At 51.0% G+C, this 23,381-nt stretch overlaps 1 protein-coding gene across 6 annotated transcripts in view; it reads right to left on the reverse strand.

Moving 5' to 3' along the window:
* The window catches only part of C29H4orf50 (chromosome 29 C4orf50 homolog), a 293,220-nt gene that overhangs the window by 192,990 nt on the left and 76,849 nt on the right, over nucleotides 1-23,381 (reverse strand). For all 6 annotated transcript variants that reach the window (XM_070458139.1, XM_070458143.1, XM_070458140.1 and 3 more), the window contains exons 2-5: nucleotides 20,050-20,314; nucleotides 11,264-11,758; nucleotides 3,334-3,543; nucleotides 2,355-2,474 (exon numbers count right to left, since the gene is read on the reverse strand). In XM_070458139.1, the coding sequence (XP_070314240.1) occupies nucleotides 2,355-2,474; nucleotides 3,334-3,543; nucleotides 11,264-11,758; nucleotides 20,050-20,178 (954 nt within the window). In that variant the 5' untranslated portion in view covers nucleotides 20,179-20,314. The remainder of the gene's footprint in view (nucleotides 1-2,354; nucleotides 2,475-3,333; nucleotides 3,544-11,263; nucleotides 11,759-20,049; nucleotides 20,315-23,381) is intronic.

Raw genomic sequence — 23,381 nt, forward strand, 5'->3', positions numbered from 1 at the left:
CCTTTAACCCTCACCTTGATCCCAGGAGGGGCTCCTTCCCATCCCCACTTCACAGACAACCTGGCCACAGAGAGGTGGGGTGACGTGCTGAAGGTCACACAGAAAGTGCCAGAACCAAGAACCAAACACAAGGGACTGACTGCAGACCTCTGCTTTGGGTCACCAGGATGTGACAGTTAAGATGAAACACTGATGGTAGTCATCAAGATGTAAAATGTACCTTGATTCATACATTGTACCTCTAGACATCTATCCTGCAGAAATAAAGGTTCAAGGGAGTAAAATAAAAAGTGTATCATCTGTGGGGCATTGTGTACGATAGCAGAGAAACTTGAAATGGCCTAAATCTTTACCAGTAGAGGAAAGGTTGAATAAACCATGGTTTGGCCACACAGTCAGAGTTCAACACAGTTGTTACAAAGACGAAGGGAGATCTTCAGGCATTGCTGGTAAATGGGGTAATTGATACTCAAGGGGAAAAAGCAAGTTGCAGAACAATAATACACAGGGAAACTATCCTGTGTGTAACCATAAAATAACAATAAAAAAGGCTTTTTATGGGTGTCAAGACATTCACACAAACATTAAAAGCATGTCAGACATGCCTCAAACTATTAGCAGTAGCTGTCTCGTGATTTTAAGATCCCAGCACTGCTATTTACAGTATGGAAACAACTTAGATGTCCTCTGACAAATGAATGAATAAAGAAGCTGTGGTACACATATGTACAATGGAATATTACTCAGTCGTAGAAAGGAACGAATTTGAGTCAGTTCTAGTGAGGTGGACAAACCTAGAACTTGTTATACAGAGTGAAGTTAAGTCAGAAATAGAAAAACAAATATTGCATGTTAACGAATGTATATTAATTCTAGAAAAATGGTACTGAGGAATCTATTGACAGTGCAAAAACAGAGATGCTCACATAGAAAGCAGACTCGTGGACACAGCAGGAGAAAGAGAAGGTGGGACAGACTGAGAAAGTAGCACTGACATATACACACTACCATGTGTAAACAGATGTTAAAAAAAGATAGATAAAAAAGATAGCTGGTGGGAAGTTGCTATGTAACACAGGGAACTCAACCTGGTACTTTGTGACAACCGAGAAGGGCTGAATGTGAGAGTGGGAAGAAGGTTGAAGAAGGAGGGGACATACATACACTTATGGCTGATTCACGCTGCTGTGTGGCAGAAACCAACAGGACACTGTAAAGCAACTATCCTCCAACTAAAAATAAATTTTAAAAAAAGATCCCAGTTCTGACAAGTTTATTGATTCTTTCTTTAAATACTTCAGAAGGTCTGAATTGTTTCAAACAAGGTATTTTTTCTAATCCATTTAGCAAACTATTTTGCTTCTCATGAGGCATTTTTTTTTTAAGTTCATGAATATTTACACAATAAGTAGAGACATAATATGAGATGGACTGTCTGATGTAAAGCTATGTAAAAATATGCCTTTAAAAATACTGGAAGGAAATGAAATTATTCTGATCCTGTTAAAACCATGAAGAAGTGACACTTATTCACACTTTTTATCTCCATGTGTTTCAAAAATACAGATACACTTACTTTAATAATAAAATTTAGAATAAAGAGAAATACTATGAGGTATTTGTCAAGAAGTTTATATATTGACTACCACTCCATAAAAATTAGTTTAACTGTTTATCCTGCAAATTTAAACATATTCAAGAAGTTACTATTTTTACTTGAGATTTTTTTTGAACCAGAAGCCCACATTTACTACTTTTAAAATTACAACTATGTGAACTTTTACGCAAAAGAAAGTAAATAAATAAGCAAAAAATAAAGACTGTCCATAATCACACCACCTAAAACAACTTCCAATATCCAGGATGACGATAATGTATTTTTGTTCTGTAAACCGCTTTTATCATTTAATTTACTGTGGACAAATTTCCACAGCAATTGAATATGATCTAAAACACCATTCTTAATGACTGCATGCAATTCACTGCATAAATGTTCCATAATTATTTTTATCAGTACTCAAGGATCGAACAACTGGGGTTTGGTTTCATTTGGGTTCAGTTTTGGTTGCTGACTATAAAGAGACAACACTGAAATGAACACCCTCTCCATGGACCCCTCACTGAACTTCTCTGATTGTCAACTAAGGATAAATTCCTGTAGAAACTAAGGGTACTAACAGGTTTCTTCAATAAGCATGTGTTAAATTTTTAATCAGGAAGAAATCAGGGGAAAGTAGAGAAAACCAGACAGCCTGTGTATTAACTTCTTGTTTAGGGCTTGGTTTGTGGCCCCAGGACTGCTCTCCCGAAACCCACAGGCTCCATCTGCCTCTCTGGGAGCAGGTGCTGATTACCAGTTCATTCCTCTCGTCTGCCAAGAGGGTATTTCTGTCTTCCAGCTTCCGTATCACCGAATTCAGTTCAGCAATTTTTAGCTGAAATCGCCGCACGTCTCGCTCGTCCATATGTTGATCCTAAAATAGAATCAAGACACAAATGTACTTTGAAAAAGCTTAACTGAGTCAGAGCGCTTCATGGACCCTTCTTGGAAAACTCTCAGGACAAAGGTGAGCTCCTCATTAGGGGGACTGTCAGCAGTGCTGGGGCTCCCCCAGGTCAAGCAACATGTGGAAAGACCAGCTCCAAGGCGATGAGACCGCAAACCCTCCAGCGGCTCCTTAAGACCTGGGGACCTTTCATCTCAGCCCCTGCTCTCTGAGCATCTCTGATGAAGGCACATCACCGATGTGCCAGGACGCTCCTCAAGGGCAGGCACTATGCCCACCTCACTCACCACTGAGATGCCAGGACCTCATGTGGTGTCTGCGCACAGCCTGCCCGACAGACACTTGAGTATTTAGTGAATGAATGAGTGAATGAATGAATGCCTGTAGCTTCGGCCTCCTCTGTGCCTCTTAATTACCACCTGTGGCCCCAGGTATCCTGTCTGCTGGCTGATCCCTCTCCTGGGCAGGGAGCTCTGCCTTTAAACCATGTCCTGTCCTCACCCGGTCCCTTTCTGAGCTCTCACTGGATACTCAGCTCTCATGCTTTCCTTTCTTTCTTTTCAATTGAACTCTAAGACCACGAGAGGCAAGAGCAGCCCGTTCTTCACCTCCGCACTCCCTGTGCCTAGCACTGGGCCTGGCCGCAGTGAATGTCTGCACGTGTAGCGGGAGGGGTAAGGGCGAGAAGGAAGGGTGTGCAGATGGATGGGAAGGAAGGAGGAGGGATGGGGGGAAGGCAGGCAGGCAAGTTCGCCAGAAGAATGACCGGCGGGAGGAATGGGTAGGCGGTCGGCTCGATGGCCCCAGTGGTTGGTGAGCCCCTCACCTGGACGCCCATGAGCTCGGCCATGTCCCCTATGCCGGGCGGGAGCTCTCTCTTTGGACTACTGTGGTACCGCTCAGCCTCTCTGACCTGAACCAGCTGCTCATCCAAAGCCTCTTTCTGAAGCAGCAGCTTCTGGGTCTGCCCAGTCTGCACACCGAGCTCCTTCTCCAAGGCCAGAATCACACGATCTTTCCCCTTGATCTCATCCATCTGAAAAGAGAAAGAACAAGCAGCTGACTGTAGGGGCTTGTGACCAAGGAGAGCTCTCCCTTGCTGGCCTCGGGCCCAGGGAAGGGTTCAGCAGCTCCGTGGATCCAGGGCGGCTGGACTCGGCAACACGGGGCAGAGAGACGCCGCAGGGCATGGCCCAGGCCCCGCTCCCCCGTCAATCACCAGCCCCAGCACAGAGCGGAGGGTTCAACCTATACCATCAATCAGACACTTACTCCGAAATGATCTATGTTTCTTTCTCTCTTACCTTCACAAAATAAAGTCAAATCCTGACCTTCCAGGGCCATCCAGCCACTCCCCCACCCTGCCCCCTGCAGCTCAGCTTGGTTGGGAGTTGGCTATCCTCCTGTCTCCCACTTCCGTCTGGCTGTGTCTCCTCCTGCTGCTAAGTCGTTTCAGTAGTGTCCGACTCCGTGCGACCCCATAGAGGGCAGCCCACCAGGCTCCTCTGTCCCTGGGACACTCCAGGCCAGAACACTGGAGTGGGCTGCACCCCTCCAGTAAACAGCTCTCGCTAGGGTCTCCAACCCTCTCCTGGCCTCCAAACTCACTGGACAATTTTCTGTCCTCTCTTCTCACCCCATCTAACACTCTCACCAACTCCCTGCTTCACAAACTCCTCCTGCCCTCCTGCCCTCCTGCCCTCCGTGGGACTGTCTCCATCTACTTTATAGACTCGTCCTGCCCCTAGTCACCATGGAAGTCTGTAGTTTCCAAGTAGTTTCCTCTTCCCATATGTAGCCTCTCCCCGACTAGCCAAGTCCTCACCTGTGACACTAACTCCCTATATGCAGCTGGAGCTCCATCCTTCTCCCCCTGCCCTGACATCTCGCAGAGTCCCACAGTCAGAGAACTGACCGGCTGCTTCTGGGGGCCCCAGAGCACCTCGGTCTCCCCGTGTGCGAGCCTCGGCGTAGGCCCCAGCTCGCCCAGCCTCGTCCCTCATTCCCCACGGGAAAGAAGCTTATGAAGGGGAAGATTCTGCCACACACCATACACTTCAGTTGTTTCTGGACACAAAAGCCAACAGCTGGGAAACTGCTCCAGGAAGGGTGGGGTGCTGGCGTGCCCGTTCCCCAAATCCATGCCCCTCTTACCACCTGAGAATGTGACTTCATTCGGAAATAGGGTCTTTGCAGATATAATTAGTTAAGATGAGGTCACAGTGGAGTCAGGTGGGCTCTAATGACTGGTGTCCTTATAAGAGGAAAGACAGACAAACACGGGGAGAAGATGACTGCAGAGACTGGGGTGATGCGGCCACAAGCCAAGGACACCTGGAGCCACCAGAAGCTGGAAGAAGCAGGAAGCACCCTCCCCTAGAGCCTCCAGAGCACAAAGTCCTGCCACACCCTGACTTCAGACTTCCAGCCTCCAAAACTCTGAGTGAATACATTTCTGTTGCTTAAGCCACCCAAAATTCGTGGTACTTTGTAACGGCAGTCCTAGGAAACTAATACAGGTGTTAAAAGAGAAAATTTCCCAGTACTGGAGTTTCATTAATTGACAAAAATCGTAATAGTTTCAATGACAGTGATTATCACCATGGGATTTAGGAATAAATTCTATCTGAGATAAGATACACAAAAAAAACTTCTGAAAAGAATACTAATGCTTTAGTAAGAATGGTTTCAACAAACTCTGGATAGAGTCTTCATGACATGGTGTTAATTTAACACATACCTGTGCATACCCACCATGAGCAAGCCTGTATGTAAGGTTAAATAATGTGGATATTGCCTTGATTACCCAACACAGAGGTTAAAGCCATGTGCTATAAAACAGCTTGCCACAGAGGGAAAAGTACTAGGCGTGGAGTAAGAAGGTATGAACTGGAGACTAAACCCCCACTGGTGAGCTGTGTGACCTCTGGCAAGGCATTTGACCTCTCCAGGCTTCAGGCTCGCTTGTAAAATGGGGGAGTAGGCACCTCCACCTAGAAGGGGAACTGTGAGGACAGAAGGGGAAAACAGACAGGAAGGCTGCTTAGGAGCAAGGCCACTGGATTGCTGGGTTCTAGCCCCAAGGCCACCACTCACTGGCTCCATTACCTTGGTTTGGTTACCTGATTTCTTCCTATGCCTCAGTTTTCTCATCTGGGAAATGGGGATAATCATGGGGATGCTGTGAGGGTGAAATGAATACATGGAAAGTGCCTAACACACGGTAGGCATAAAATAAACTACTCTAATTATAACTGTTGCAGGCACATAGTAGGTCTCAGTAAGTAGTTGTTCCTGTCCTTTCTAGACTTTTATCTCCTCTGGTGTGCAAATATGAAGAACACTGAAGTGGTTTGAATTGTGATTCCTAAAACGGTATGTCCACATCCTGACTTCAGATACCTGTGAACAGAAACTTGCTTGGAAAAGGGTCTTTGCAGGTGTAATTAAGGACCTTAAGATGAGGAGATCATCCTAGATTAACTGGGTGGGTTCTAAATCCAATGCCAAGCATCCCCACAGGACAAAGAGAAGATGCAGAGGAAGAAGAAAAACACAGAGGGGAGCTATGTAAGAGGGGGGCAGAGATTGGAGTGATGCAGGCAGAAGCCCAGGAATGCTTGGAGCCCCCAGAAGCCCCAGGAGACTTCAGGGGGGCACGACCCTGCTTGAAACCTTGACTTTGGACGTCTGGCGTCCAGAGCAGTGAGGGAGTAAACTTCAGTGTGACTGTGGCCATTTGTTAAGGCAGCCCCAGAAGACAATTACAAATGCTCTTCTCACTCAGCACGCTCTAGTGTACAAATTGAAGTTGATTATAACCTGAATCAGAAGTTGAAACTCCTCCTTCTGTCTGAATCATAATACCTTGAATTGAGGCACAGATGGCTAAAGCAGAGAATACTGGTTAAGAACCCTGCCCTGAGGGTGGACAGAAGCCAGTTCAAATCCCCGCCCCCACCAGCTGTGTGACTCTGGGCAGGCTAGGTCACCTCTCTTAGCCTCAGCCTCAGTAACGCAGGGACACTGAGAACATCCTCTCTAACCAAGGGGAGATGTGGATCAACCACGGGAAGAATCTATCACAGAACCTGGCATCTTATAAGCACACAATCAATGTTAGCTGCCATCATTAATCTAGTTTAGCTCCTGGCTATCTTATTTAAACAGCAGACCATGAATAACTGATAAAATATAACTGAGATTTACAAAGGAGGAAAATGGTACCCCTAAAACTCCAGACTGAGGTTTTCAAGCTAAGTCCCAGAATTCTGACAAGCTCTTTGAGTGGTCTTTCTTTGCAAAAAAAAAAAAAGGCTGCTCCCCTTCCTTCTGCATCCCTTCCCGCCCCTCAAGACAATCTCCTGGATCTCCAGCCAAGGATGTGTCGGGTGCAGCGTCTCCTTCAGCACCTGCAGAACATGCCTGCTGCTCCCCCTGGTGACGGTCCGTCTGCAGCTCCCCGCTTTGGCTAAACCTGCTTTGAAGGTGTGGGGAGCAGCTCCCCGCTGTAGGGAAGAACTCTTAATAATGCGGGAAACATTGTTGCCACTGCCGATTTCAATTCAGAAACAGTAAGAATGATGGGAAAGGAGTTCATTAATTTAAACCACTTAAACTTGTTTTCGTGAATTCAACAATACTGAATTGAGTGCCATCAACAGATGCTGGGAAACACTGATGAGCAAAACAGATCAGAGTCCCTGCCCTCAGAGCTTTCATTACAGAGGGGAGGGTAGCTGAAAGCAGAAGTCAATACTGGAGTAGACTAGAGCATGCTTAGTGCTAGGAGAAAAAATAAAGCCAGGGGAATTAGTGATGTGAGTTGTTACAAGTTAACAGGTAGGGTTCCAGTCTGTCCCCCTCATCATTCTGGCTGCACACTTCTGGCTTTGCTCTGGGGCCAGGAAGCACTCCCTTCCACCACCACATCACACTAGTCCCTTCCACAAGAGGGCACAGCATCACAAGCAAGATGTCTCTGGAAATTCTCGGCTTAGAAGAGCATCAGTTCCCTACTTGATTCCAGGAAGTGAACAAAGGGCTTAAACCCAATCACATGGCAGACGTTTCTAGAAAACAGCCTCCACTGGTGGAGATGGCATCCAGGAATGGATGGACAACAATGGTGTAGATTCTGGAGCCAACATTTTCTAGGCTGTCACATTTCCCCAGCCAGAGTCCTGAGGTTCCAGAGGTCAGGAGACCTGCCAGCTCACACAGCTGTGCAGGCACTCTTGTTTGTTGACTCTGGTCTGGTGCCCAAACTGATCTTAGTGATCCTGCCTCCTGCTCTGAGGATGGTGATGAAGGGTGACCTTCTGACAGCGACCTTCTTGAGCATCCCTGAACTCCATCACCTGAATGTGTGGGACATTCCTGGATTGGTCCCTGCATCCATTTCTCCTTCTCCCACACTCTCATTCTCACCATGTGGTTCAGGAGAGGGGTGGGGCTGAACTGCTCCAAATTTCCAGGGCAGGCCCTGATTGGCTCACACCACCTGCATGGCCCCACCCCTTAATAGTAATTGGTTCAGGGACGGATAGTGACCCACTCAGAGCCAACAGCCTAAAAAGGTGTTGCCAGGACCCTCCTATTTCTTCTTAGGAGCTAAGAAAGAGCTTCTCTCACTTTCTCTGGGCTGTTTCTTGTGAGGAGGTAGAGTCTGACACAAAGATGGCATTTCACCATCGCAGTGAGAGTATAAAGTCTGAGAACAATAAAAGACAGGGCAGAGCCTAAGAAACCCAGGTCCTGGGTGATATCATTAGTCCCACTGGGGCTGTGCCTGAGGCTAGTCCAGCTTCTTTAGTCAAGAAAACTGGTCTGAGGTAGAAGTTCTGTCACTTGCAACCATAAGATTCTAACAGACAGGGAAAAAACAACAGTCTGGATGATGGCTATCACTTCTTACTTACATGCTACTGTGAGCTCAGGAAAACATTTGTACTTAAGAGACATGCTCTTTCTCAGTCTTTAAAAGACCCTCTATGTAGACATTATCCCATTTTACAGATAAGCTTGAGGCCCAGAGCAGTGAATGTGCCCACACTCTAGGCAGCAGCAAATCCATAAATCAGACTCAAGCCAGTCTCTCCAGAGCCCTCCCTATGCCCTCTCTCTTCCCCCAGAGGCACAGAATCTAGCCACTTCTCAGCAAGCACATCCAGCAGCGCACGTGCCTCAGTGAACACCGCAGTTTAGCCAGCTCCCAACAAATCCATCTATTTGGGGATAATTTTGTTAGCGCTTCTTCACTGCAAAGTCTGAGGAATCAAGCTGCTACCCCTAGACCCATTCTCTTCTCCTCCTTGGTACCTGTGGAGGAATGGTGTCCCCATCTAATTTCACATCTACCTGGAAAATCAGAATATGAACCTGTCAGAAATAGGATCTTTACAGATGTAACTAAGATGTTAAGCTGAGATGAAGTCATAACAGATTGGGGTGGGTCTTCCCTGGTGGCTCAGATGGTAAAGAATCTGCCTGCAATGTGGGCAGACCTGGGTTCCATCCCTGGGTCTGGGACAATCCCCTGGAGAAGGGAATAAAAACCAACTCCAGTATTATTGCCTGGGAAATCCCACGGACAGGGGAACCAAGTGAGCTCTTGGGGTTGCAAAGAGTCAGACACGACTAACTAACTAACACAACACAGCTAGATCCACTAATGGGTGTCCTTAGAAAAAGAGGACAAGACACAGCCATGTAGGGAGGAGAAGGCCACATGGAGGCAGAGGCTGGAGTAATACAGTGTGAGCAGAGGAAGGCCAAGGATTCCCAGCAACCACGGGAGTGTGGAAGACGACTACACCCTCCTTCATCTGCCCTCCTACTGCCAACCCGGGATAAAGATGTGATGGCTGGCACTCTGCAGCAGGAGGGGCCATGAGGAACAGGGCTGCCTTGCAGAGCCCCTTCTGAGGGGAGAGCTGAGTGGCCCTGTGGCCTGCACGCTCTCTGAAGCCCTTTCCAGACTCTGCACATCACAGCGAAATAAATTCCAGATTTTAAGCCCCTGTGTAACAGAGTTCTCAGACCTAATCCTAATTGATCTAAGGAATGAGTCCAATGGCCCCACACTGACCACAGCTGCCTTTTTCTCCTCAATTGTTTCTTAAGAGGCATGTTACATGTGTAAGCGGAAGCCTGGAGGCCTTCCTGCATTTTTAATCCAATTCAGCTGACAAAGAAACAAAATGCAGGCCACCTTCTGAATAGTCTGCCAAGAGGCCTGTCTGAGGAGGGACATTTATCAAATGGGCGAACAGCTGGGGAAGTGGACATTAATTCTTTTCACTCTATTCTCCTAAGAGGCCCCCACACACTGAGACAATCTGAACTGGGGATATTTCTACTTGGCGCTGGAATGGAGACAGATACCAAGTCCTTGGGCTTCCCTGGTGCCTCAGATGGTAAAGAATGTGCCTGCAACGTGGGAGAACCAGGTTCAATCCCTGGGTTGGGAAGATCCCCTGGAGAAGGGAATGGCAACCCACTCCAGGATTCTTGTCTGGAGAATCCCGTGGACAGAGAAACCTGGGGGGCTACAGTCCATGGGGTCGCAGAGCACTGGACACAACTGAGTGACTGACACACACACAGACACCAAGTCCTCGGTATATTTTAAATTAAGCTCAGTCCATCTCTTGGGCAAATACTTGTCTTCTCCCCATTCTATTTCCCTTAAATATACATTTGCTGGGGCTTCTCTAGTGGCTCAGCCAGTAAAGAATCTGCCTGCAATGTGGGAGACCTGGGTTCGTATTCCTGGGTCAGGAAGATTCCCTGGAGGAAGGCATGGCAATCTACTCCAGTATTCTTGCCTGGAAAATCCCATGGACAGAGGAGCCTGATGGGCTATAGTCCATGGCTATACCGACTGAGTGACTAACACTTCCCCTTTTTTTATACATTTCCTATGACAGAGGAACATATTTTATATGTCTCCTATTACAGAAACTATAGGCTGTTGATAGAGGCTTAACTTAATTCTCAGCATGCTGGAACAGATATGGGATCATTTCTCCTTCTGCAGATGAGGCACCAGAGATTTAATGACCATATGCAACCTGATCGGGGTCACACAGCTGACAAGTGAAGGAGTCTAGATTCACATCCAGAAGAGACCTTCTCCAAAGACTTCTCTTCCTATTAGGTGACAACACCACCTCCATACACGGAGGGGGAAGGGGCTGCGGAACACCTCTGAGACCTCAGTCCTGGTATGTGCTTAGATTTTCTATATATTAGAAATTTAAAATCAGTGCATCTCTTCTGCCATTCTTGGTAGTGGATTGTTAAGATGTGAACTGATGCTCTGTCACTGGCTGGTGACCAGTCTAGGGATGGACAGCTGGACAGGACTTCAAAAGGACACCTGGTCCTTCCGCCTCCAGTCCTTCAATTTCTTACGGTGTCTCCCACCGACAGGAGAGCCCTGCCAAAGCCTCCATTCCGGACCCAGGATGGGAGGGACTTTGCTGGAACCCTAGGGCCAAGAGCCAGGCCAGGAGCTCAATGGTCCCCATTTACTGCTCCAAGAGGGGAGGATGGGGCACGTGCTTGCAGAGAGGTCACGCGCATGCGTCAGGGATGGATGAGGCGTGTGTGCACGGAAGGAGGGGTTGTCTGTGGGCAGGGAGGACGGGGTCCCTGTGTACAAGGACAGGGCACGCATGAGCGGGAAGCGCGGGGGTGCGTGTGCAGCAGGACCGGCGCGCACACGAGGCGGGGCGGGGCCGCGCACGTACCAGCCGGCGGATGTCGCGCTCGCACTCGCGCTTGATGCGGTGCACCTCGTCCTGGTGCGCCTGGTAGGCGGCGCGCAGGTCGGCCGCCTTGGTCTTGTCGGCCTGCATGCAGTTGCTGAGCGCCTCCTCCGCCTGCTTGCGTGCCGCCTTGAGCTCCAGGATCTCCTGCTGCAGTCGCAGGCGCTCGCCGTCGAAGGCCCTGCGCGCCTCGTCGCGCGCCTCGGCCAGCAGCGCCGTCTTGACCTTGTCGGCCGCGCCGTCGCGCAGCACGTTCAGCGTGGCCTGCAGCCGCTGCAGCTCGCCCTCCTTGATCTTGGCCGTGCGCGCCGCCTCCTGCTCGTGCTGGCGGATGAGCACCTCGCGCAGCGCCTGCAGCTCCTTGGTCTTCTCCTCGTGCAGCTTGGCCCTGAGCTCCGAGATGTAGGCCGTGTGCCGTCGCTGCTCCTGCTCGCGCTCCAGCTTGGCCTCCTGCAGCCGCTCGCGCAGCTTGCCCACCTGCGGCCAGAGCGGGGAGACTCGGTCAGGGTCAGGGCCAGGGCGGGGGGCGCTGGCCAGGCTCGCTGCCACCTCCCCAAGCCCTTGTTTGTGTGACAGGCCCCTGAGACCCTCCTGGGCCCCCGCCCTCCAGTTCCCCCTGAGGCCACCTCCATCAGCCCCGTCCAGACTCTTCCCTGCTGTTTTACTGCGATTTCCCCAGTCGTGGAAAGCCATCTGAAGGTGTTGGAGAGGAGAGTCAGGCTCTGACGTCCCCTCCGACTTGGAGTTTTTCCGAGGAAGGACAATTTATCAGTCACAAATATGCCCTGCAGTAATCATCTGTCTCATCAAAGTGTAGACCAGAAATACATTTCCAGTGCTCCTGCCCTGAGCTCTGGAGTTAGAGGAGACGGAGCAGTTGGAGGTAGAAAGGGGTGGTGGGGGGGAACAGAGGTGTCCTCACTCCCCAGCTGGGACTGGGCTTCAGCACCACAGCGGCATGAACCCCTCACTACCCCAGGATGTGGGCAACTGTTTTGCCAGGAAGCAGCCAAGGTTTGGACTTCCCAGGTGGTTCAGTGGTAAAGAATCTGCCTGCCAATGTAGGAGATGCAGGAGACGTGGGTTCGATCCCTGGATTAGGAAAATCCCCTGTAGGAGGAAATGGCAACTCCAGTATTCTTGCCTGGGAAATCCCATGGAGAGAGGAGCCAGGCGGGCTATAGTCCATAGGGTGACAAAGAGTTGGATATCACTGAGCATGCATGCAACTAAGGCTCAGAGATGTCCCAGTGACCTGCCTGGGGTGAGGAGCTGGCAAGGGGCAGAGCCAGGCTTTACTCCCAGGTCTCTGGCCCCAGAGAAAGTGTTCTGCAGATGCCAGGCTGCCAGTCCCACCAGAACATATTTGTCTATTCAGCAAATGTTATTTGTAAAATGTGCCAAGGGAGTGTTTTCTTCAAATACTCCGAAAGGCTTTATTCGATCTTTCCATTCCAAATATCACACAATTACACACATTACACAGGAATCCATTTGTTTTCTAAATGACACCAATCTCCAAAGAACCGAAACAAATGCGTCTCTCATGGACAGGCTGTTTCCATGGGAAGTGGCATCATTTCCCCCGGACCACACTGTTTATAGCACACCAACATGCTGAAATTAATTTTAGGTGAGGAGTTTTACAATGTTACCTGGGGTGGACAAATCCTTACTTAAAACATCAGGGAAAAGAGCAAATAAAACCTACTAGGCAAAGATACAAGTCTCCTTACATCAAACACAATCACGGAAAAAAAGCAAGGATGCAGTCAGAAGGCCCATCTTGCCTGAGAGCTAGAATGGGCCTCTTCCTAAGGGACCGAGGGCCAGGATGCCAGAACTTTAAATACTGAACATGATTTCCCAGGGAGGAACTAAGTGCTTCCAGCACACTCCTTCTGAGGGAGCAACTCTGTCCTGACTTCCTGGATTAACACTGACAGTGATCTGAAGTCAAAAGGATGGGATCTTGTTGGATTCTGAATCTGTGCCAATGAACGCATTTCTCTTGGCAAATTAGCTAACCTTGAGATGGTTAATGGTTACGTGTTCACTGGGCAGGGCTGTGGTTCTGAGCCAGACACGAGTCTAGATGCTGCTGTAAAGGTATTTTTTAATGATTAATATTTAAATCAGCAGCCCTGGAGTAAAACAGATGAGCCTCTATAATGTGAGTGGACCTCACATTATTTAAGGCCTTAAATCAGCTGAAAGTCTTATCAGAAAAGACTGCAATGCCCTGATGAAAAAGGAATTCTGCCTCATTACTGTGAAATCCATGCTCCCTGAAGCTTCCAGCCTGCCTACTATGCAGATTTCAGATTTGCCAGTCTCTGTGACCAGGTGAGCCATCATTTTGGGGGAAAAAAAATCCCCCTCCATCTCTCTCTCCTACTGGTTCTCTTTCTGTCTGGAGAACCCTGACTATAAAACCTTCCAGATCCTTCCCTATGAAACAGGTTCATCACCAGCTGCCCCTTGAAGAGTCTTGGGAGGAGGAAAGCTGAAAGTAGATGAGTGGATGAAGGGAAGTTTGGTCCCCAATAAGTAAAAGAAGGAGGGAGGTGGACAGTGTGAACAGAGGTGTGTGCAGGGCAGCCTGGGGGTGGGGGAGGCCGGGCCTGTCCCTGGGATGGGCAGAGGGGGCCAGCTGATGCTGACAGTAACAGAGGGCCCAGGGATGCTCACAGTGGATGGGCCGGGGGAGAAGACCCTGCTGGGTCCTACCAGCTCTGCCTAGAAAAGCGCCAAGTCCAGGCACCACGACCAAGTGTAGCACGGTGAGGCGGGGGCGGCCCCGGGTGTGCACAGAGCACCCCCTCCTTACTCCATCCAGCTGAGCAGGCTGACAGAAGTCAGGGTGTCACTGTACTTGCCAGACACCTCTAAGCTGCCCCACAAAGTCCAGAGGGGCAGCAGGAGAGAGGGGACCTTACCAGCCTTGTCTCAGCATCTGGGCTCTATATGCAACAAGGGCAAAATGACCGAGAAAGGGCACGCATCGAGGCGGGAGGGGCTGGTGGGAAGAATGCTGCCCACCGGCCCCGAATCAGCACAGTGAAGTCAGCCTCTGCTTGGCTGTCTCCCCTGCTTCTCAACCCATCCCTGCGACCACCCTGGCTCAAGCTGGCAGCTGCAGCCCTCTTAAGAGACCAGGGCCGTCACCTCCTCACCAATCGCCCTGCCTCTTCCCCTGTGCACTCGCCCCTGAGTCGCCCCCTGGTGGCCAGCACAGGCCTCTGAACGCATGTTAGATGCTTTCCCTCCACTATCCTCTGAATCCACAGGGTGCAGGCTAATTGTTCTGAAACCCCGGTGTGTGCAGAGTGTTGAGTAACTAAGTGGGTGGTGGGGTCAGGCTCTCTCTGCTGCAGAAAGGACACCATACACAAGGGGAGGAGGCCAGAGGATCCAAGTGGTAGTGGATTAGGCTGGGGACGTCAGTAAGAACTCACCTTTAACTTAAAATTCATTCAGATGTTACATTTAGAAATATCTTAGATATGTATACATACACAGTTAGTATATATGCATACACTTCCTTGCTCTTCTAGCTAAGCCCAGAAGTAACGGCATGCCAGCAATGGTGAGCACCCCCAGTGCCCAGATCTTGGTTTCTCAAGCCATTTTCCAATAAAAGCGACAAGAGAGCCTTGGTGAGTGGCTCTAGGGATGGGGCAGGGAACATCCAAGATGAACCAGGAGCACCTTACAGGACCAGAAAGTAGGCGTGAGCCCGAGAATAAATTAACAAAGAAAGGCCACAGTGGCGGGAGGTGTCAAAGGGACACAGGAGCCAGCTAGAAGAGATCCAGTGGCCAAAGCTGGAAAGGTTTGAGCAAAATAAGGTATCGGGTTGGCTAAAAAGTCCACTCGGTTTTAAGTGAAAATAAAAGACATTTTTCATTTTCACCAAGAACTTCGTTGAACAACGTATTCATTAACCAAACAAACTTTTTGGCCAACCTAATAGTATTGGATGACAACCCAAAGTAGTGATATAAATGATTGAATGGACACATACAAAAAATACAAAAGAACACAAACAGAAACCTTTGAGAGCTCTGTCGCATGCAACACACAAGCCAGAGTCCTCCCCGGCCCGCAGGACTGACCCTGGTTTATGGCTCTCTGGTCCTCCTCCCTGACCGCCCAGGTCAGGCCACCTCCCTGCCCGCTGCACCTCGAACATGCAGGCATCTTCCCACCTGCAGGCCTTTTCCCGAGCTGTTCCCTCTGCCTGGAGGGCTCGCGGCCAGGTCTCTGCAGGGCCTGCCCTCCCCCACCTGCAGCGCCCCTGTGTTGCCGACCACCTCCCCAAAGAGCCACCCCTACTCCAATCCCACGCCACCTGCTTCTCCAGTCTTACTTTCTTGGCACTTTTCACTATGGAACAAATATCACATGTTCATCTCCCAGCCTTTGCCCCCCACCTCCCCCACTAGACACCAGCTTCGGGAGAGGGTCTCCAGGACAGTGCAGTTTCTGGGACAGGACATGGCACACAGTAGATGCTCAATAACCAGCTATGGACTGAGCGAAAGAAAGAATGAAAGGATGATGGGCCTGGCAGTTTGTAAATAATCAATGACAGCATCCATTCCCCCGGGGGTCCTGGCTCCTAGGCTCTCTGGTCTCTCTGCCTGGTGCCTGCTCTCCATTCTCCAGGAGGGTCTGGAAGCCTTCCTTGACTGGGCCTCCTCTGGGTCCCTGGGGTGTGATTCCCTCCATCACCGCACAGAACACATCTCAGTTCCAACCCTCCCAGCATACCCACTAGGCTAGCCCCTGCAGGGCAGGACAGGGCCTGACTCACTTCTGTAGCTGGATAAGTCCCTGACACAGGGTAGATCCAGACCAGGATGGGCTGCTCACTGCAGGAATCACCAGCTGTTGAGTGGTGGGCAGCAACTGGAAGCTCCATGGCTTATCTTGAGCCCATGTACTGACCACCGCCCTCTCTGCTGCTACCCACCCCAGAATGTGGGCCTCAACAAGTCAGGGACTCTGCCCCTAGTAGCCTGGTACCCCAGGTGACACTGAGGAAGCCCCCAGGTGATGCTGGATGCTTGGGATGGTGTGAATCCTGCTCCCTTTCTCACCAGCTAGCAAAATTCTTCAGAGTTGGCTCCAGACCACCTCTGCAAAGCTTTCTCGGGCCCCTCTGACCACTGCATGGTTTCCTAAGATCTCTGGTGCCACAAGCCAAGTACTGTCATCCGCCTAGCCCCCTGAACATCTGAGCACCCGGCCTGTCTGAGAATGGGGTCATTTCTGAGTCATCTCCAAATGCCCAGCTCAGGCCTGGGACACAGGCCCAGGGGGGCTCAAAGAACTAACAGGTGTGTTCCCAACAACCCTTGATCCTATGGGCTCCTCTGCTGAAGTAACAAGACTATAAATGTTGCAACATCAAAACTGGGTATCACGAGATCATATAAATGTAACAGTTAAATGCAGTTGTAAGGTTTATATGTATGTTTGTCGTGATAGCTTAGTTGGTAAAGAATCCACCTACAATGCAGGAGACCCTGGTTCGATCCCTGGGATGGGAAGATCCCCTGGAGAAGGGAAAGGCTACCCACTCCAGTATTCTGGCCTGGAGAATTCCATGGACTGTATAGTCCATGCGGTTCCAAAGAGTCAGACACGACTGAGCAACTTTCACAGGTTGTCATACCAGCCAGTAAACACATTGCTGAATTCTCCAAGAACAGAAACCCTCTCCACACACCCTTGGAAGGTCCACGAGGTGGCTGGATTGAGAACACGGCAGCCAGGGCATGTGATGGCAGAAGGTGCTGGGGACAGGTAGGCACAGGCTGGGGTTCTCGTAGGCCAGGCTTCCAACCCCGTGCCAACACCCATGACTGGACTGTCCTGCTGTGATGGGCTGAATCATGTCCACCAAGTTCCTGTGTGGTTGTTCTAACTACCACCCCTCCCAGAACCTCAGAATGTGACTGTATTTGCAGACTGTCCTAAAAGAGGTCACTAAGTTAAATGAGGTCATGAGGGTGGGGTCCTGGTCCGATACAACTGGTACCCTTATAAGAAGAGATTAGAACACAGACCCACATGAAGAAGACCATCTGAGGACACAGGAAGAAGACAGCCATCTATAAGCCGAGGAGAGAGGCCCCAGGAGGAAACCAACTCTGCCTGAACCCTCCAGGACTAGGAGGAAATAAATTTCTGTTGTCAGAGCCTCCAAGTCTGTGGTATTTTGTTTACGGAAGCCCGGCCACCTCTTCTCCCTGACCCTCAGCCTGCTCACCTATCAAGTGGGGAGAAGGTGGCTTCCCAGGTGGCCCAGCGGTAAAGAACCTGCCTGACAATTCAGGAGATGTGGGTTCGATCCCTGAATCAGAAAGATCCCTTGGAGAAGGGAATGGCAATCCACTCCAGTATTCTTGCCTGGGAAATCCCATGGCCAGAGAAGCCTGACAGGCTACACTCCATGGGTCGCAAAAAATCAGACATGACTTAGCAACAAAAGGACAACAAAGTGGGGAGAGACTCACCTAACCTCACAGGTCACCGCGAGGGTCAGGAGGCCCTCCACGGTACCTGGTGCGGCCTGCATACAGACACATAAGAAATGTCTGCCAATCCCTGAGTACCTACAACGTGACAGGCGGTTCCCTGGGCCCTGGATATGACTCTCACTCATTCCTTAGACAACCGAGGGAGGCAGACACACCAGATGTCCCCATTTAACAGATGGGGAAACTGAGGCATTAGGCAGCTCCCTGGCTTGCCCCAAGACCTCAAGGCGCGTTAGGTGGTGGAGGTGGGATGGAGACCTGGTCAAATGACGCTGGTCCCACAGACACAGCTGCTGTTGCTCCTTCCTAGTCAGCCGCTCAGGCCCAGCTGGGCAGAGGATAACCCCGGGGGATCCTGGCAGGCGAATCCTTCCTCAGCTGGGCAGGGTGTGGACAGGCTGCACCACCAGCAGCTGTGCTGAAAGACCGGCTGCACTGCCTCTGGAACCCGTGAGAGTCTGGGCACGGGACGGGGCACACGTGTCCCCAAGCTCCAGAAGCCCAGTCTTCATCGCCCCAGCTCGGGGACTCTGCCCCTGTTCTCCATGCAGCCGTCTTGAGCTGGGCTCAGGGTCAAGGACCAAGCCTCAGCCCCCTCCCCACCCAGAAGCTGGACCCTGCTCAGCACTGTAGCTGCTGCCAGAGTCCCAGCTCTCAACCAGACACCTGCAGCTATTCCCGGGGCAGGCCCTCCCTGCCCTCAGGTCTATGGGCAGGGAGGGAGGGGACCTGCGGGGCTGAGGGTACAACCTTCATGTCCCCAGCCAGACAAGGTCCTCAGATGGGTCCCCCAGGAGCAAGCCCAAATCCCATCCTCTTTCTCTTCTCACACGAATGGCAGCTCCTCTCTGGGCTGGCAGAGCACCTCCCACCTTGCCTGCTTTTGCCCTCAAACCACCCGGGTCAGAACCACACCAACATAAAGGACCATGGCTGTGCAAGGTGGGCTTTCTTCGTTTCCATCACCTGAGATCTTTCAGTTCAGTTCAGTCACTCAGTCATGTCCGACTCTTTGCGACCCCATGGACTGCAGCACACCAGGCTTCCTGGTCCATCACCAACTCCCGGAGCTTGCTCAAACTCATGTCCATCGAGTCGGTGATGCCATCCAACCATCTCATCCTTTGGCTTCCCCTTCTCCTCTCACCTGCCATCTTTCCCAGCATCAGGGTCTTTTTCAATGAGTCAGTTATTCCCATCAGGTGATCAAAGTATTGGAGTTTCAGCTTCAGCATCAGTCCTTCCAATAGTCAGGACTGATTTCCTTTAGGATGGACTGGTTGGATTTCCTTGCAGTCCAAGGGACTCTCAAGAGTCTTCTCCAACACCACAGTTCAAAAGCATCAGTCCTTCAGCACTCAGCTTTCTTTATAGATCTTTGGTGGTGGTTTAATCGCTAAGTTGTATCTGACTCTTGCAACCCCATGGACTGTGGTCCACCAGGCTCCTCTGTCCATGGGATTCTCCAGGCAAGAATACTGGAGTGGGTTGCCATGCCCTCCTCCAGGGAATCTTCCCAACCCAAGGATCAAACCTGGGTCTCTTGCCCTGCAGGCCGATTCTTTACCGACAGCTACCATGGAAGCCCAAGACAACCTTAAATCGGGCGGTCATTATGATACCATATTACAGATGAGAAAATGGAGGTTCAGAGGCTTTAGATCACTTGTCTAAGATTGTGAAGTCAGTTAGGAGCCTAGGTGAGGTCTGAAGCCAGGTCTACAAGATTAGAAAGCCTGGGCTCCTCCCACTGTCACTGGCTGCCCATCATGCCTGCCCTTTGACTGGCACCCAACTGGGCATTGTACTGACTGGCTCCAAAGCTCATACCTGCCTTACCAGAGCAAAGGCTCCCATCACAGAGCCAGGCTCCGTACCGAGCCCTTCATGTATGTGTATTTACACCCTCACTCCTGACCACCAGCCCATCAGGTGGTCTTATTATGATCCCGTCTTGCAGGCAAGGGGAGTTATGGTATGGAGAGTGAAGCAACTGGCCTGAGATCAGAGCCAAAGGTAGGGGGTGGGGCAGGATTCACACCCTCGTGGCCTCTGTGCTGATGTTATACCCATTTTATTGAGGGGCAAGTTGAGGCTCAGAGAGGTGGAATGTCCAATCCCACCCCAGCCCTGGGAGACACCCTCCCGGGGCAGTCTGTCCACCAGGAGTTCACAGCCCACCCCTCACCTGAGCCGGGAGACCCGCGCCCCTCCCACCTTGCTCTTTTCCTGCTGGAACTCGATCTGAATGCTGGTCAGCTTGGCCCGCAGCTCCTCGTTGGCCATCTGCACCGGGTCCATCTCCATCTCGGGCTTCTCGCCCTTGCTCCGGCCTTTCTTAGACATGCTTCCTCTCGAGTTGAGACGCTGAGATCTCACGTTCACTCCCGCCAGCCAGCAGGCACCGTTCCCAGCTCCGCCGTGCTAACCAGTCTCGCAGGGCTCAGCTCCTCCTCCGTGTAAACCACCATCACTTGGGGTCCTGGGAGAAGGAGGAGACCAGGTCAGCAGAGGCGGGGGGTGGTGCCCCTCTTGCCTGGGACACTCTGAAAGGGGTGCAGCCAGCACTCACCGAGGCCTCCCTCTCTGAGCTTGCACTGCCAACCCAAGGATGCCCTGCCATTCAAAACTGACGGAGCCCTTCTCCAGCTAGGGCTGCAGCAGAATCACCTGGAAGCTTATTATGGTCCTGGGATCTGATTTGCACGCTCCCATGCTCCCAGGTGAGGTTCCCTGTGACCACTCCTCACTGAGAGCTCTGTCTGGTCCAGTCCTGGCCTCGTCCAGATGAGACTATGCCACCTACTCAACTGTAAGCCTTGGTCTGCAAATGAGCCTCAGTCACCGGATGCCTGTTCCTAAGGCAGGAGCCTAGGGGGTCCCATGGTATCAAGGTACAGCCCACCTGGTATCACACTGTGCTCCAAGAGCACAAAGCCAGAGCAGGTTAAGGACTGCACGCTGAACACTGGGCTTTTAGACTCCTTTATGGTGTCTAACCTTTATGGTTAGTGGTTCCCTCTGCACTCCCAGGACTAGCCCAGCACTGGTTGACGAGAACTGCCAGTTCTGGGCCCAGCAGAGGTGCCCAAGCCAGCCTGGGGCAAGGCAGTACGGGCTCCCAGCTCCCAGCTCTGTGCCCAGCCAACCCCAGGCTGCTCTGCTCTGTGAGCCTGACTCTGGGCCCCCTGCCCCTCGCTCTGCCCTGTTACTGCTTTCCATGTGACAAATGGACATTCACTTACTTCCTGTCTATTTCCCCTACCCCAGGATATGAGTTTCAAGTAAGCAGGGCCTACATCTGTTTAGTTCTCTCGGTATTCTCTGCGCTTAGAATAGAGCCCAGCTTGCAGGAGGCACCCAATCAACACTTGCTGAGTGAATCAGAGAATGAATGAGTGACCACAGAGGATAGTTACAAGGCACCTATTACGTGCCGAATCCTGTGATGAGAGAAGGGGAGCATATCATCCTTGCAGGACCTGGAGAGGTAGGTAGTTATCAGACCCATCATAGAGATGAGGCAAGTGAGTCACAGAGAAGCTAAGTAAGCTACCTCAGGCCACACAGCTAGTAAGTGGAAAAGAAAGTTTAGTTGCTCAGTCATGTCTGACTCTTTGTGACCCCATGGACTGCAGCCTACCAGCCTCCTCCATCCATGGGATTTTCTAGGCAAGAGTACTGGAGTGGATTGCCACTTCCTTCTCCAGGGGATCTTCTCGACCCAGGGATCAAACCCGGGTCTCCCACATTGTAGGCAGATGCTTTACCATCTGAGCCACCGGGGAAGCCTTGGGAGAAAATGGAGAGAGGAAAACAAGAGAGCATTCCAGAGTGGTGGAAGACCAAAGGAGGTCAGGGAGGAGATACAAAATCAGCAAGGAAAATGGTAAATAAGAAGTCTGTAGATTGAAGGAGAAAAACAGAGAACCAGGGAAGCTAAGAGAAAAAAGTGCTTATAGAAGAAAGGACTTGACGGGCAGCTCCTGAGAGGTGAAGAAGAAGGCTGGAAAGTGGCTGTCAGATTCAGCAGCATGGGGTCCGTGGCCTGGGCAGGGGCTGCTTGGTGGGGTGGGAGTTGGGAGGGGTCAGGGGGAGGTGTGGGACAGGGAGTGGGGGGGGTGTCTCGTCAATGCCAGTGGGTCTGGTGAGCTAGGGATGTGCAATGGCCATGAACTCCAGTCCAGCGTGACCTGCCAGCCCTGGGGACCCGGGATGTCCATCCAACTAGGAATCTGGGGAGGCAGTAATGGAGGCTGTCTCTCAGCATGCCATGGATGTTTATTTGGAGTAATCAACCTCCCCCCTCAACCCCAGATCGATTCCAGAAAAGTACATTCTGTCTTCAGAGGAGGATGAACTCCATTTTCTCCGATTGGACTTAGGACAGCACAAACCGTAATTCATTCCTCTCTCCTCTGACCTGCCTGCTCCTGCAACCGCAGCGCTTCTCAGGAATCGGCCTGGGCCTCTGCCTGCGTCTCCCCCACAGCCCAAGGAGCAGGAAGCATCTTCCAGACACCCGGGAAAGGGGAGGTTGCCCCTTCTGTTCCATCCTGTGGCCCCACAACGCCCCTTCTAGGAATGCACTTTAGCTAAGCAGAGATTCGGTCTCTGGACAAACACTCGGATGTTCTTCCCAGTGACGAAATGCTCAGCCACAACAGACGGGGCAGGTAAATTACATCCAGGCAGTGAGAGCAAATCCCACAGGGAGAAAGGTCAGCATTGTAAAGAGTGAAAAAGGACGCGTCAAAGGACAAATATGATTTGTGATCGCAATTTTCTGAACTGCATTTGTTCATCTTTTTCGTTTGGTCATGACTGTGTGTTGAGCAGCTGCTCGGCACCAGGCCCCATGTTCTGGGGACACAGAGGTGAGGACAAGGTAGGCGCACCTTCCAGGTGTCAGCAGGGACAGCCGAGTGATGATGCGACAGCAGTTCCTTTTTCTCCTTATACTCTTCTGACTAAATTGAATTTTCTATTACTGTTTTACAGAAAAAAACAATGCCGTTTTTCTTAAAGGAAGTGAAGTGAAGTGAAAGTTGCTCAGTCGTGTCCGACTCTTTGTGACGCCATGGACTATACAGTCCATGGGATTCTCCAGGCCGGAATACTGGAGTGGGTAAGCCGTTTCCTTCTCCAGGGGATCGTCCCAACCCAGGGATCAAACCCAGGCCTCCTGCATTGCAGGCAGATTCTTTACCAGCTGAGCCACAGGGAAGCCCAAGAAGACTGGAGTGGGTAGCCTAGCCCTTCTCCAGAGGATCTTCCCAACCCAGGAATTGAACCGGGGTCTCCTGCATTGCAGGCGAATTCTTTACCAACTGTGCTATGAGGGAAGCCCCAAAGGAAGGTGAGTGAGCAAGTTTCAGGAAACTAGCTGGCTCTAGCTGGGAAGGACAGGAGAAAGAAGCTGTTGCGGCCAGCTGCCCTCCAGGTGGAATGGGACGCAGCTCCAGCTCCACCTGACTCTCTCACGGCTGCCCTGAAGGGAAAGATGCTTCCTCGAGAGGAAAGGTCAAAGGCCTCACCCCCAGGACACA

The sequence above is a fragment of the Odocoileus virginianus genome, chromosome 29, assembly GCF_023699985.2.
Source record: "Odocoileus virginianus isolate 20LAN1187 ecotype Illinois chromosome 29, Ovbor_1.2, whole genome shotgun sequence".
NCBI lineage: Eukaryota > Metazoa > Chordata > Mammalia > Artiodactyla > Cervidae > Odocoileus > Odocoileus virginianus.